Source organism: Chrysochloris asiatica, unplaced genomic scaffold, assembly GCF_000296735.1.
Source record: "Chrysochloris asiatica unplaced genomic scaffold, ChrAsi1.0 scaffold00007, whole genome shotgun sequence".
Taxonomy (NCBI): Eukaryota; Metazoa; Chordata; class Mammalia; order Afrosoricida; family Chrysochloridae; genus Chrysochloris; species Chrysochloris asiatica.
Genome location: NW_006408525.1, coordinates 34,509,465 through 34,526,087, shown reverse-complemented (window position 1 = coordinate 34,526,087; position 16,623 = coordinate 34,509,465). Strand labels below are relative to the sequence as shown.

At 38.3% G+C, this 16,623-nt stretch overlaps 1 protein-coding gene across 1 annotated transcript in view; it reads right to left on the bottom strand.

Moving 5' to 3' along the window:
• Nucleotides 1-16,623, bottom strand: part of TANC2 (tetratricopeptide repeat, ankyrin repeat and coiled-coil containing 2) — a 401,543-nt gene that overhangs the window by 22,907 nt on the left and 362,013 nt on the right. Inside the window, exons 16-17 of the mRNA XM_006833558.1 lie at nt 13,646-13,831; nt 11,465-11,558 (exon numbers count right to left, since the gene is read on the bottom strand). Coding sequence (XP_006833621.1) covers nt 11,465-11,558; nt 13,646-13,831 — 280 coding nt within the window. The remainder of the gene's footprint in view (nt 1-11,464; nt 11,559-13,645; nt 13,832-16,623) is intronic.

Genomic DNA, 16,623 nt, shown 5'->3' with positions numbered 1-16,623 from the left:
CTTTAAGTATATAGGGTTATTTCTTTTTGAGAACTGATGAGGGTTAGGAATGTGAGAAATAAAATCCCAAGCCAGTTCATCTTCCAGAATAAGGAAACTAAGGTCCAGAAGTTCTTAACTGACCCAGGCACAGATTGTTGGCTGATATAGCAACCACAGAAGCCCATATACTTGGGGTATGTATAAATGAGATCAATTAGGGGAGGGGGAAGGAACCCATTCAAGAAGTATAAACTTTAAAATAAGAATGCAACCATCAAAAGGAAATAAGCGTTAGTAATCAGTCAATGACAAGCAAGGGAGGGGCTCTTGAGACAGGAAATAAAAACACTTGTAAAACAGCTGCTTAGTGTGCCTACCCCTGTCTTGTCTTCTGGGTTTGGCACCTGATTCTGTAAAACCAACTAACAAAGCTTCACTCTTGCTAAAATGAGTACAGATTGGATTTCTTGAGCATTTGCCAGTAAACACTCATGACAACTCATCGGTGACCTCATATGGGATAAGGCAGTTTACCCTAGTTCTCCTTCCAGAGATCCTTTGGGGTAAGGTCCTAGTTGGGGGTTTATACCAAACCACCAGTTACCAAGCGGAACCAAGGCAATATCTGGACGACGTTCTCACAGGAAGAGTGGTAACCATTGTTAGAAGATGGCAGCATTTATGCTTCATTTAAACAATAAAGATACAGAATTTCTTTTTCCAAATAACCTGGACAGCTGCTGTGGCAGTTTATTGTGGTCACCTAGCCCAGTGACAATTCAGAAAATGAGAATACTTGGTGGGTGCATATAGCATTTCGGTTTGCAAATGGCATCTAAACAGGGAAGCAACTGAAATGCAAATCAAATGGTCACTTATAATTTTTTCTTTTTAAGTGCAAATTTTGGCCTTTTGTTTTTGGGGTTGGCTTGATTTAACCACAATTGACTCATATGCAAAACCAAGACTACCTGTAATTTCCATTAAGATAAGCCCTTAAGTAATCTTTTCCTTCCTTAAGGATAAAAAGGACTTATGAAGTAAAACAGAAAAAATTTTAGGAGATAAATTTACTCTTAAAATAGATCTATCTCTGGCTTGTCTTATTTTTGGTTTTACTTTGCAATTTGTAGCATCAACACTTGGCATTTCTGTCCATTTTGGTCCTCTCCAAGTCCTGACTAGATGATTAAGTTGTTATTGAGTATAATTATTTGCTTGACAATTTAGTTTTGTCTGTTGTTCTTTAAATCCAAGTGATCTTCCTTTTTGTTAAGTTCAAATTTCTGAGTATTCAGGGGAAAACAAACCCAAAGCACTTTAGTTCTGTATATGGGTTAAAAAGCAAGAGTAGTTTCAGAATTTGAGTGTGATTCGGTTTAGACACTCAGTGTTGTTGCTAAATGCTGTGGAGTCCATTGACTCATAGTAACTCTGTATAGGATTTCCGAAACTTTGCTGTTGTTAAGTGCTGTTGAGTCAGTTCTGACTCATAGCAATCCTGTAGTAGGGTTTCTGAGCAGCAGCTGGTGGGTTTGAATTGCCAATCTTGCAGTTAGTAGTCCAGAGCTTAACCTACAGTGCCACACCAATATTCCAGAGTCACTGTTGTTATTGTTAAGTGTTGTTGAGTTGGTTCTGACTCACAGTGACCTTATATAAGGTTTTCAAGGAGCGGCTGGTGGGTTTGAATTGCAGACTTTATGGTTTGCAGTCTAATACTTATCCTACAGCATCACACCAGGAGTCATCTTGTTGGTGCATATAACACAACACTTAGGACAATTCTAACCATATGCTCCGATCTCATTTAAAGTAGACAATAGGTGACAAAGGATCCCTAGTGGCACAGCAGGTTAATCAATGGGTGCTAACCAAAAGGTTGGTGGTTCAAACCCACCAGCTGCTCCAAGGGTGAACGATGAGTTGTCTGGTCCTGTAGTGATTTAAAGTCTCTAAAATCAATTCTGCTCTATAGGGTCACTAGGAGTCAGAATCGACTCGATGGCAAAGGATTGGGGTTTTGGTTTAGTAATCGGTGACAGGGTTGTAGCAACTTCTCTTTTAATATCCAGGGAGGAGGGTGGGGATGTCAAATACATTTTTTTCCACAAAAGAACTTAAAGTGACTGGATAAAATATAAACCAGCTTCCACAGAGCTGACTGTGACTCATGGTACCGCCACGTGTGTCAGAGTAGAACTGTGCTCCACAGGGTTTTCAATGCCTGCCAGGATTTTCTTAGATACCTCTGGGAGGACTCAAACCTCCACCCTAGGGTTGGAACAGTGGAGTATGGTAACTGTTTGTACTCGCCAGACAGGCATGATGGAGAAAATTAAGTATTACATGATCAAGTCTGTCAGCAATAATGCCAGTTCAGAGAACATAGTTCAGAATTTATGAATGCCCATTTGGAAAGCTACATTATCCACTCTAACCTGGAACTATATTGCTCTTGTTGGCCCATTTCTCCCCATTGGATATGAGAGGAAATGTTCCAATTGGCCTTTTTCTTTGTTGTATCATCTCTGCAGCTTACGGTATGATGTAATTTGGCAGTAGTCTTCAGTTGATAGTTGGACATGGTCATTAACACAGCTGGCCGATTTCATCTCAGCAACAAATGACACCATTATGCAAGATGAAATCAGGACTTTTCAAAATCCAACAGCAAGAAGTTGCCTTGGCTGGATTTTATACATACAAGTCTAATAAAAAACTGTTAAAAGTTTTGAAAGCAAATTAAGTTAAAGCCAGTTCTGTAAAATAAGGAAATAATTATTAGAGTTAAGGATAGCAGTTAGTAGTCAAATTTCTTTCTATGAGATCAGCAACAGAATTTGTCTCCCAGCTTGTCATGTTGATAAGGTTATTGGACACAAATAGTCTCTTCACAAAGGGAAACATCTAGGAATTTGAAGAGGCAGACAGGATGCAACTCAAAAAGTTGGGGAAATAGCCAAAGTTTGCTTGGATGGGATGCTGATGCCAAATAGAATGTAGTGAAGTAAATGACACTTTTATTTATCTATTTTCAACCTTGAATGAGTATGGCAGACGGGTCAAGAGGTAGTTGGGAGACACATAAATGGATCACTGTTATCTAAAACAACGGTCATTAGTTAAACATTCATTATGCTATTTGTCAGACACTGTGTGCTAAGTAGGTTAAGGAAAAGAAATGGCAGGGTTAAAAAAGACAAGATTCCCTGTTGTCAAAGAACTCATGATCAGGTAAGGGGAAAACTACATATAAATACATTACTATACAGCGTGAAAAGCACACCAGAGTTGTGTCCATGGTATAGAGGCAGCACAGAGAAGAAAGGTCTGAGAAGGTCTCCAGAATGAGATGACAAGTTGAGCTAGATTTTGAAAGATAAATATGAGATTTATAGGCATATAAGGATAAGGAAGAAGGCATGGCAGGCAAAGGGAAAACATGCTGAAAGGCACTGAGGTGGCAAACAGGATGGAAGTTGCTGGAGAAGACAGGCACTAGATGAATCTGGAGATCACAAACAGCCTTTTTATGCTACCTTAAAACCTTTTTCTAGTTTTGTTAACAATAAGGGGGGAGTAGTTAATCTTACAGTCTAGGAAGAGAGGACTATAGGACCATTAAGGGAGAGAAGCACAAACAGAATGTGGGAACTCTATCCAGAGAAGCAGCATTACCAGAGATGGAGGCAGAGATGAGAACACGGAGAGAGAGAACAGTTGAGCATTCTAGACTCATGGAAAGAGAAAGACTCAGTGCTGGTGGCCAGGAGGCAGGCTTGTAAAATGTGCCCTTTGGTTGTTTAAATTATTATATATTCATGAGTGTTTCTGTGTACATTCCTCACCCCCTAACAAAACAAAACAAAAACAAAAACAGAGGGATTGGAAGCAAATACTGTTGAATGATGATGCACGGAGGAGACTGTAATCAATTGCAATGAAATGTTGAGTGTAAAACCGATGTTCTCCCACATAAACTATTCCTCAATTCACAATAAAAATGTAAAAAAAACAAACCTTATTCTATAGGTGGCCAATAGTAAGCAAGAAAGTGACATGAAAAGACTGTGGCTAAAAAGATCACTTTGGTTGAAGTCTGGGGAATGAGTCATGAAAGGGTGACAAAGGGTGAGGCTAGAGGAAGGAAGGCAGCTACAAGAAATCTAGGTAAAACACGATGAGAGCATGAATTAATAGAATATGGTTTTCTTTGTGAACTTTGGTTTCTTTTTGGCCATGGATTTCCAAGGGTTGGCTTATATGTTCCAGCGTTTTTACAAGTTCCTAATGCTGGATCCTGGTCTGTGCCCATAACAGAAGATGAGCAATGAGTGGTCAATAATCTTAACACTTAATTGCTTTTCTTCTGTGTTGTTTCATAATAAGGGAATGGGAAGAGATCAGCCAGATGCTAAAAGCTAAGCACTGGAAGATGCTATCTGGAAGGATAAAGTAGCTGCCTTTAAAAAATCTGATATATAAAAAATCATATTGCAGTTAATGCTTTATTATATGTTAAGATGTATCTCACTGATTCAAAGATGCATTTTTTCTTATTAATATTTTAACACCTGAAATCAGGATGCATCTTATAAGTGATGTGACAATAAAGAACTGTATCAGCATTGGCACAGTTTTTTCCTTTCTTTTGTAGTTACATTAAAAAAAAAAAAAATGGTGCAACTCTTTAGTTAGTGGTATCTTAGACTTGATATACTAAGTGAAACAGATCAGAAAAATCATGTCTACCCTAGTTTCCTTAGGTAAAAATGGCATCATTAAGATTATTCTCATTTAAAATCTATAGTGGCATACTGAATTGTGTTCTTTTACATGGCAAAATCTTACACATTGCCCACATATATGGAATGGAAAGTCTGTAACCTGCAGCTGGCTAGTGAGAGACTTGCATCTGCATTTCTGATCTTAATGACACCATTATGACTGTCAGATTCAAATTCAAAATGGCCAATACCAGTCCATTTCAGCTCACTACTGCCTAGAATAACCATGTTCATGGGTTCCATTTCATTTTTAACAACTTCCACTTTTCCTAGATTCATACTTCGTACATTCCATGTTCTGATTACTAATGGATGTTTACAAATGTTTTTCCTCATTTTAAGTTGTGCTGCATTAGCAAATGAAGGTCCTGAAAGATTTACTCCATTCATATCACCATGGTCAACTCTATTTTGAGGAGGCAGTTGTATTTTGAGTGCTTTCCAATCCGAGGGTCATCTGTTAGCACTGTATCTGACAATATTCTGGTGCTATTCATAATGTTTCAATATTCAATGGTCTGGCTCTGAGTGTTCCACTGCTATTCACAAGGTTTCCAGTGGCTAAACATTCAAAAGTAGTCTGCCTTTCCTTCTTCCTATTCTGTCTTAGTCTGGAAGCTCATCTGAAACCTGTCCATGATGGGTGACCCTGCTGGTATGTAAACTACTGGTGGCACAATTTCTAGTATCACACAGCAAGACGCAAGACACCACAGTATGACAACACAACTGAATACATCTTGACCAAATAGAATTCATACCAGGTAAGCAAGGATGGGTCAACATTAGAAAAGTCAGTATAACACACTACATAAATAAAACAAAAGAAAACAGTCACACGATCATCTCAATTAATGAAGAGAAGGCATGTGATAAAATCCAACACCCATTTCTCACAAAGAATCTTGGCAAAATAGGAATAGAAGGGACATTCCTAAACATAATTAAGAGCATATATACACTACCAACAGCCTGCATTATTCCCAATTAGAGAGACTGAAAACAGTCCCCTTGAGAATGGCAACCAGACAAAGATGCTCTCTAGCACCAATTTTTATTCGATACTGTACTGGAAATCCTAGCTATAGCAATGAGAGAAAGGGAAATAAAAGGTATCAACTAGACCAAACATTAAAAATACACAAACAGCAGAATATAAATTTAGATGATTGGGAACTCCTAAAAATCAAATACTTATGTTAATCAAAAGACTTCTCCAGAACAGTGAAAAGAGAACTCATAGAATGGGAAACATTTCTGGCAGTGACATATCTGACTAATCTCTAAAATTTATAGAAAACTCTTAACATCTCCACAACAAAATGACAAAAAACATAAATAAAAAATGAGCAAAGGACACGTACAGACACTTCACCCAGAAGACATTCAGGTCACCAACAAATACAAGAAGAGATGCTTATGATTCTTAATTACTCGAGAGAGAGAAATAAAAACATCTCAAAGCAACAATAATTAATGGCACGGATCAAACAAAACAGAAATAATGCTGGTGAGGTTGCAGGGAGATTAGAACTCTGATACATTGCTGGTGGGAATGGAAAATTACGGAAAATGGTATGGAATGTCCTCAAAAAGCTAGAAATATAAATACCATATGATCCAGCAATCCCATTCCTAGAGAAGTAAGAGCTGTGACATGAATAGACGTATGCACACTCATGTTTACTACAACATATTCATGATAGTGCTGTTGTATTTAATATTCATTACTATGTCTTCTACTCTTGTAATTTCTATCTAGTCTCACCATTTTGCCACTACTTTTGCCCTTTTCAATAGTTTTGAACCCATGGCCTTGGCAATAAGGGGTCAGTTAGGAGGTATGGTAAATTTGCACTGATTGGAGAGGTGTCCTTTCTGTAGCTGTAGGTCACAAATGTATAGTTGAAAATTGCTGATGTTCTGACCAGTCCCTTTCCCCAGGCTTGTTCTCTGGGTTCCCTCAGGGTGGGCAGAGCGACTGCAGCTGTCTCCAGCTGCATATTTTCCTTTAATCGGTCATGGGCTCTTAAGCTGCAGCTGCTTGGCATCTGCTTCTTTTGGCTCTAACAGAGGGAGGGATTGTTTGAGAAGCAAATTCCTGTGCTTTGGCTCATTCTACATGATCCTAAAGAAGCTATGAAATCATGGAATGACACAATACAATTCAATAGGTCATTAACATTTTAAATGTGTTCAAGAAAATCTTGTCTTATTTTTAAATAACACTCTGATCCTAATCAAAACATATACTCTTTTTGTTTAATAAAATATTCCCTGTAAATTGGCCATCTCATTATCAGCTCCTCTAAGCAAATATGACATGTACCTGTGGTGACGCTACAATTGTCATTGCCCTGGTTTCATAAAAACACATTAAAGGTTACTAATGGTTCTCCAGATGCTCTAGTTTAGACTTAGAGGAAAGACAATAATCATTTCTTTCAAAGGCAGTAAAGAAGAGGCTTTGGTTTATGTAATACGTACCAAATGACAAAGAAATTGCTTTTCTACAGGCCAAGGGGAATTGTTTGGAGATGGTATTATAGAGTTGCTGTTGTTGTTAAGTACCAGTGAGTCTCACAGTGACCCTGTAAAGGGTTTCTAAGGAGTGGCTGGTGAGTTTGAACTGCTGACCTTGAGGTTCAAACCAACCCTGTGGTCCAGTGTTTATCTGACAGCGCCACACCAGGACTATTATAGAATAGTACCCTTCATTCTGTACCCACATAGAAACTTTACTCATAATGTTTAACAACGTCAGATGTCGTTTTAACATGATAATAAAAAAATTAACCTCTTGGTTTACAACTACAGGTAGAAAAAGTTATTTGCAAGGGAAATATATTTATTCCAATCACTACAAAGATCAATTTTAAAAAGAAGAAGGACATATTTATTTTCTACTCCAGTATAGTACCATCACTTGTCTATCAGGTTGTCATACTGTGGTGGCCTGCATGTTGCTGTGATGCTGGAAGCTATGCCACTGGTATTTTAAATATCAGCATGAACATTCATGGTGGACAGGTTTCAGTGGAGCTTCCAGACTAAGACAGACTAGGAAGAAGAAGAAGACTACTTGTGAATGTTTAACCACTGAAAACCTTATGAGTAGCAGCAGAACATTGTCAGATATAATGCTGGAAGATGAGTCCCTCAGGTTGGAAAGCACTCAAAATACGACTGGGGAAGAGCTGCCTCCTCAAAGTAGGCCTGACTTTGATGATGTGAATGGAGTAAATCTTTCAGGAGTTTCATTTGCTAATGCAGCAAACTCAAAATGAAGAGAAACAGCTGGAAACATACATTAGTAATTGGAACATGGAAAGTACGAAGTATGAATCTAGGAAAATTGGAAGCTGTTAAAAATGAAATGCAATGCATAAAGATTGATATCCTAAGCATTATTCAGTTGAACTGCACTATGAGTGGCCATTTTTGAGTCAGACAAGCATACATATACTATTCCAGGAACAACAAACTGATGAGGAATGAATGACATATTCATCATCAAAAAGAATATTTAAGATTTATATTGAAGTACAATGCTGTCTGTGATAGGATAATATCCATAATCATACAAGACGACCAGTTAAAACCACTATTATTTAAATGTATGCACCAACCACGAAAGCCAGTGATAGTGAAATTGAAGAATTGTATCAACTTATTTCGAACTCTGGTTTGGTGCTGTAGGATAAGCATTGTACTGTTAACCACAAGGTTGGCAGTTCAAACCCACCAGTCGCTCCTTGGAAACCCAAGGAGTTGCTATGAGTCAGAAGTGACTTCACAGCACTTAATAAGTTAAAAACCAACTTCTTCAGTTTGAAGTTGATCTTACATACAATCAAAATATACTGATAATAACTGGTGATTGGAATGCAAAGGTTGGAAACAAAGAGGAAGGATCAGTAGTTGGAAATCATGGCCTTGGTGATAAAATTATGCTGGATTTTGTGTGACAGAATTTTGTTAAGACAAATGGCTTATTCATTGCAAATACATTTTTAAATAACATAAAAGTCAACTATACACATTGATCTCACCAGATGGAATGCACAGGCTATATCTGTGGAAAGAGAGGGTGGAAAAGCTCAATATCATCAGTTAAAACAAGGCCAGGGGGAAAACTGTGAAACAGATCATTTGCTCATATGCAAGTTCAGACTGAAGCTGAAAACAAATTAAAACAAGTCCACAAGAGCCAAAATATGACATTGAACATACTTTACCTGAATTCAGAGACCATCTCAAGAACAGATTTGATGCATTTGACACCAATCATCAAAAACCAGAAGTTGTGGGGTGAAATCAAGAACATCATGCAGGAAGAAATCAAAAGGTCATTAAAAAGACAGGAATGAAATAAAAGACCAAAATGGATGTAAGAAGAGACTCTGAAATTTGCTCTCCAGCATAGAAGTGCTAAAGTGAATGGGATAAATGAGAAAGTAAAAGTGTTCAACAGAAAAATTTAAAGGGCAGCTTGAGAAGACAAAGTAAATGATAATGAAATGTGCAGAGATCTGGAGTTAGAACCAAAGGGAAGAACAAGCTCAGCATTTCTCAAGCTGAAAGAAGTGAAGAAAAAAGTCAAACCTCAACTTGAAATACTGAGGTTTCTATGTCCTGGAGTGGTGCTGTAGGATAAACATCGGACTTTCTAACTGCAAGGACAGCAGTTCAAACTCACCAGTCACATATTAGAAACCCTGAACAAGGTCACTCTGAGTCAAAATGGACTTGATGACACTTAACAACATGAGCAACATACTGAATGATGCAGAAATCATCCGAAGAGGATGGAAGGTATACACAGAGTCACTCTACCAAAAAGAAAAATAGTCCATGTTCAACTATTTCAAGAGGTAGTACATGACCAGGAACCGATGGTACTGAAGGAAGAGGTCAAAGGTGCACTGAAGGATTTGGTGAAAACAAGGTTCCAGGAATTCACAGAAGACAAATTGAAATCGTTCAACAAATTGATGCAGCACTGCAAGGGCTCACTCATCTAGGCCATGCAACTTGGAAGACAGCTACCTGGCCAAGCAACTGGAAGATCCACATTTGTGCCCATTCCAAAGAGAGATGACCCAACAAAATGTGGTAAACATTGAACAATATCATTAATATTACAAACAAGCAAAATTTTTTTGAAGATAGCACAATATAGTACATCAACAGAGAACTGCCAGAAATTCAAGCTGGATTCAGAAGAGGATGTGGAACAAGGGATATCATTTCTGACATCAGATGGATCTTGGCTGAAAGCAGAGAATACCAGAAGGGTGTTTACTTGTGCTTTAATGGCTATGCAAAGGCTTTTGACTATGTGGATCATGACAAGCAATGGACAACAATGTAGAGAATGAGTATTCCAAAACATTTCATTATGCTCATGAGGAACCTGTACATAAACCAAGAGGCAGTTGTTAGAATGGAACAAGGGAATATTTAATGGTTTTAAATCAGTAAAGGTGTGTGCCAGATTTGTATTCTTTCACCATACTTATTCAATCTGTATACTGAGCAAGTAATCTGAGAAGCTGAATTATATGAAGACGACTGTGGAATTAGGATTGGAGAAAGACTCATTAACAACCTGCAATATGCAGATTATACAAACTTGCTTGCTGAAAGTGAAGAGGACTTAAAATATTTACAGGTGAAGGTCAAAGACTACAGCCTTCAGTATGGGTTGCACGTTAATGTAAAGAAAACAAAAACCCTCACCACTGGGCCAATAAATAACATCATGTTAAATGGAGAAAAGATTGAAGTTGTCAAAGACTTCATTTTTCTTGGATCAACCATCAACACTCATAGAATCAGCAGCCAAGACATTAAATGACATATTGCATTAGGCAAATTTGCTGCACAAGACCACTTTAAAGTGGTCAAGAGCAATGATGTTAGTTTGAGGACTAAGGTGTGCCTGATTCAAGTCATGGTATTTTCAATGGCCTCATATGCATGTGAAAGTTAAATAAATAAGGAAGACCATAAAATAACTGATGCATTTGAGTTGTGGTGTTGGAGAACATTGAAGGTACCATAGGCTACCAGAAGAACAAACATATCTGCAATGGAAGAAATACAACTGGAGTGTTCCTTAGAAGCCAGAATGGTGACACTTCGTTTCTCATACTTTAGACATAATATCAGTAGGCACCAGTTCCTGGAGAAAGATACCATGCTTGGTAAAATGGAGGGTCAGCAAAAAGAGGAAGACTTCCAATGAGATGGATTGGCATAGTGGCAGCAGCAATGGGTTCAAGTGTAACAATAATTGTGAGGAAGGTGCAGTACTGGGCAGTGTTTCATTCTGTTGTGCATAGGATCATTATGGGTCAGAATCAACTTTACAGTACCTAACAACAACAACAACAATAACAACTGGTATAGGTAAGGAAAATATCCGTCCTTCCAATCGTTACTGAAACAATAGTTCGGAAAAGATTTGTTTGCATAAAGACTTGGCTGCTAATGGTATGGAGAATCTAAGGGAGAAAATTAAGAGAAGGCAACTGCATGATTTCTTACTTTGGCTGTTGGTCTCCAAATAAAAGTCATAATACAGAAAACTGCCACAGATATACTGAAGAAAAAAGCAGGGTATACGGAGTCCACACAGACCCAACATGGCTATGACAGAAGACAGTAATTGTGTCCATACAAAGTACCTGTCTCTCCCCAAAGATTGTCAAAGCTGTTGATCTGTGCTCGCTCCACTTCCTCTTCATCTTTTTCTGGAAGATCAAGTAGGTAGGAGACAATCTGAAACAAGAAGTACGTCAGCTCAAAAGTCAGTTGGAAAACTATGTTGTTGACACTAGTTTGTGAGACTTGAAAGCTTCCTGAGCCATCCAAGTGTCGGTAAATCTCTTGCTCACAAAAGGAAGCAGTATCGACTGTTCAAGCAAAGAAAGCCCAGCTGGCATACTGATCACATGTCCTTTAGGGAGAGTTTACGTGGTGCTCTTGAACAAAGTTCCGTCCAAGTTCTCATATTTAAGTGAAAAGATGTTGTTTAGCACCCTCTCAATAGAAAGACCACAGAAAATAAATGTTGAGAAAGCAGAGGGTCTGCAGTTCTTTAGAGCATAGTGATTACCTTCTTTCTCTCAGAAGTACAAGAATTGTTCTGGGGAAAGTAAGGGAAAATGGCCACTCATAACAAAAGAAAGTGATAGCTCTGTCTCTGGGAATCTGAGTATACAGAAAAATTTCAGAATCACACATAGATAAGGCAACTCTCCATTTTACTCAATACCCCCCACAGTTGACAGTGCAGCTATTTCACTGCAGCATCCCATGCAGAGGAAGCACTGGAGCCGGCTTGTGAGAGCTGGTCATTACATTTTCAGGAATCTTGCAGGCCAGTTGTTAAACACAACCATTATGAAAAGTTATATAACAAATAAATTATCTTCAAAATAAAGACTAAAAAATATTAAAATCTCCTAACTTCTGAATTATTTAACTACATTTTACTATTATCTATGCTCTTGAGGTTATTTGTGCTTGCTAGGTTTGTATCGATGGCACTTAACAACAACAACAACAATGGTAGAAATATACTCCCACCCTGGAAACTGGCATGATTACAAATCAGGGTTTGACTCAGTGCTAATGCTGAAAGAGCTTTCAGTTTAATGCATATCATTTATATGAGGGTGAGAAATAGTTCAGCAGGTTTAAACCCACTCAGAGAGTGACTTATTAAACATTTTCTACCACATCACCAATTCCATGTATTGTCATTATTATCATTAATGAAAAATTAGTAAAAATACCACTTATGTAGTGTTTTATGGAGTCCTGGTATGTTGCTGTAGGGTAAGCACTGGAAGCACAAGGTTAGTGGTTCAAACCCACCAGCTGCTCCTTGGAAACCCTATACAGGGTCATTATGAGTCATAACCAACTCAACGGTACTTAAAGACAACAATAACAACATAGTGTTTTACAATTTCCAAATAACCTTTCATAAAAATCTATACAAAAGCATTGATTAATTTCACTTTACTGATGGACAATGAAGGTGCTAAGAAATTAGGTAAATAGTCCAATGTGCAGAGCTAATGAGTGGTGAAGCTGGTTTTCAAACCTGATCCTTCTGAAAACCCAGGTGCTGTGCTCTTCTCACTATACACTGCCTACCCAGATGATCAAAAATGAACAATCATTATCTGTTAAGAAAACCACACCCACTGGACTGAGTCAATTCTGACTCACAGTGACCTTATAGAACAGAATAGAACTGCCCCTAAGGGCTTCCAATGGTGTCAATCTTTACGGAAGCAGACTGTCACAGCTTTCTCCCACGAAGTGGCTGCTGGGTTTAACCTGCAGACTTTCCAGTTAGTAGCAAAGTGCTTTAACCATTGTGCTACCAAGAGTTCATTATCATAAATGGAGGTGGAAATATGAGGAAGAACTGGAGTAACAGTTTCCAACAAAGTCCTTTTTAATTATCATGTTCTATGCTCATAATTCTGAGTCCTAGTGTGGTGCTGTAGATTAAGCTCTGGACTGCAGTTCAAACTCACCAGCTGCTCCTTGGAAATGCTACCCTGGGTTGCTATGAGTTGGAATTAACTTGACAGCATTTAACAATAGCAACCACATGCCCATAATTCTAGTGCCCATGCATTTTATGGCATCTATTCTCCCTATTCCTCAAAGCAGTAATCAAAAAACCAATTTACATTAATTTGGCTGTCAATTTCATAACTGCACAACCCTTCTATGCTGGTTTCCTAGACCCTTCAATATATATTTTGAAGAAAAAAGAAACACCAAAAAACCAAATTAAACAAACAACAACAAAAAAACCTAAACCCTATCACCTACTTTCTTACCTCAGTGTAACCCATGCTGGCTGCAGCAATGAGGGCCTGTTGGATGGCTTGGCTCTTCTTAAACACTCCCTGCTGTTGGCCGGCCATAGTCCAGTCACATTGAATCAAAAACTTGACAACCTCCAGATGACCTCGGAGTGCTGCATGGACCAAAGCACACTGCCCATTTTTATCCAAGTGATCCACCTAAGAGGAGGGGACAGAAAAATCTTTGTGAATAAACACATGTGGCCAGAAAGAGCTGCACTTCAGTCTAGTCACACAGCCAACTGCACATGTCTAGACTGTAGGATTCCTCTTTTCTCATTTTCCAAATCAATTTCTGAACACATTTAGAAGATCATTTCCTACTCTTGCTACATAATCACTGAGCTACAATACTGATAGTTTCCTTGCTGTAGATAAATGGAACCTAACCATAAGGCCAAGGATGTGTTTTTACATTAAAAGAAAAACAAAACAAAACCCTAGCTCAAGCTTTGTTTTCAAATAGTTCTTTTCAGACAAAGTTGAGAAACTTTGTAGCTCTGCTGGCACCAAGAAGTGTCTTTGAAATAATGAGACGGAAGAAAAACATTCTGAAGCTTCAATCTTTTGATTTTTCAAAGAAGTAAAATATCTCATATCATGAATCATGCATTTGACCACCAAGCTTTGGAAAAGGCCTTTTCTCTTCCAATGAGAAGGCTGAATCTCAAAGATCTGGCCAAACTGTCTAGAGGCACATGGAGCTTAATGTAAGGCTAAGGTCCAATATAAGCAGTTTTTATAATGTCAGTGTTAGCTAAACGTTTCGGCTGACAAGAGTTTGATTAAGATCAATCCACAAGAACATTTCTAGCCAAAATTCTCAACAGATGAGTAGGTTAACTGCCCTATAGTAAGTAGTTAGCACGTATGAAATTTAAGTTCAGTTTTCTAAGTCTCCCACTAACTTTTGTTCCACATAGCAACCCACAGAACATATATTTATGGAATGTTTACTGTGTGCTAGGTATAATTTAGAATAAAAAGGTAAGAGCCCAATACATGGATTCTGCTCTTAAGAACTTTCAAACAAGGGAGGGGAAATAATTCAAATAAAAAAATAGCCTACCCAAAATATGAGTACATAATTAATGCCATGAAGAAATTAAAACATGCAGTAAAAATTCAGAGGGAAAAACATTAATTCCCAGCTAGAATCAGGAACAGACTCAGAGCTCAGAGGAAAAGGTCTATCTCGACTGGTTGAGATAGGAAGTGACGAATTTACTCTAGTTTTTTTAAGGTTAGGGTATATGAAAGGAAGTCTGGAGTATAAATCTGAGTGGGTTTGGTTTTTTGGAATCAGAGAATGAGTATTTTTAAACGCCAGACTAAATGGTCTAAATTTTAATCAAGGTAATGGGGAGACAGTGAAGGTTTTCATGATTTAAACTGTGCTTTTAAATATTAAGGAAACAAATAAGAAGAAGAATGGATTCTTGGAGAAATAGTTGATTCTAGAGCTGGGGCAGTAACAGTAAAAGATGAGTCTGCAACATTTTGTGTTACCAGACAGTAAGGAAGTGCTAAAAAAATAATGGATATTAAGTTGAAAAGACACAGGATCAATTTGAAGGAACTACCAATGGCCAAATCTAGGGCAATTTGAGCAATAAAACAAACAATAATAGCAATAGATTATAGCCATCTGTCAGTTTATCTAACTGTGGTGGCTTGTGTGTTGCTGTGATGCAGGAAGCTGCACCACTGTTATTTTATATACCATCCGAGTCACCCGTAGTGGACAGGTTTCAGTGGAGCTTCCAGACTAAGACAGACTAGGAAGGAGGAGAGGAGAACCATTTCTGAATATTTAGCCACTGTAAACCTTAAGAATAGCACTGGAACATTGTCAGACACAGCTCCGCAGGTTGGAAGGTACTCAAAATATGACGAGAGAAGAGCTGCCTCCTTAAAGTAGAATTGACCTTAATGACATGAATGGAGTAGTTTTGGAACCTTTATTTGCTGATGGAGCAATACTCAAAATGAGAATGAACAGTTGCATTAATAGTTGGAACACAGAATGTACGAAGTATGAACCTAGGAACACTGGAAGTCATCACAAATGAAATAAAATGCATAAAGATCAATATCCTAGGCATTGTTGTTGTTAGGTGCCGTCGAGTTGGTACCGACCCATAGCGACCTTATGTACAGCAGAAACAAACAGTGCCTGATCCTGGGCCAACCTCACCACTGTTGCCACGCTTGAGTCCATCGATGCTGCCACTTGGCTAATCCATCTCATTGGGGGTCTTCCTCTTTTTCTCTGACCCTCCACTTACCAAACATGATATCCTTCTCCAGCGAATGGTCCCTGCTGACAATATGTCCAAAGTATGAGAGGCGAAATCTGGCCATCTTGGCCTTCAAGGTGCACTCTGGCTGCACTTCTTCCAAACTGGTTCTTTTGGCAGCCCATGGCACTTTCAATATTCTCTCTCCAGCACCGTAATTCAAAAGCATCAATTCTTCTACAGTCTTCCCCATTCACTGTCCAAATTTCGCATGCACATAAGGTTACTGAAAATACCATGGCTTGGGTCAGGTGAACCTTAGTCCTCAAGCTGACATCTTTGCTCTTCAACACTTTAAAAAGGTCTCGTGCAGCAAATTTGCCTAATGCAATACGTCGTTTGATTTCTTGACTGCTGCTTCCATGAGTTTTGATAATTGATCCAAGAAGAATGAAGTCCTTGACAACTTCAATCTTTTCTCCATTGATAAGAATGTTGTTTATTGGTCCAGTGGGGAGGATTTTTGTTTTCTTTACATTGAGATGCAATCCATACCGAAGGCTGTGCTCTTTGATTTTAATCAGTAAATGTTTTAATTCCTCTTCACTTTCAGCAAGCAAGGTTGTATGTATCATCTGCATATCGCAGGTTGTTAATGAGTCTTCCTCCAATCCTGAAGCCACATTTTTATTCATATAACCCAGCTTCTCG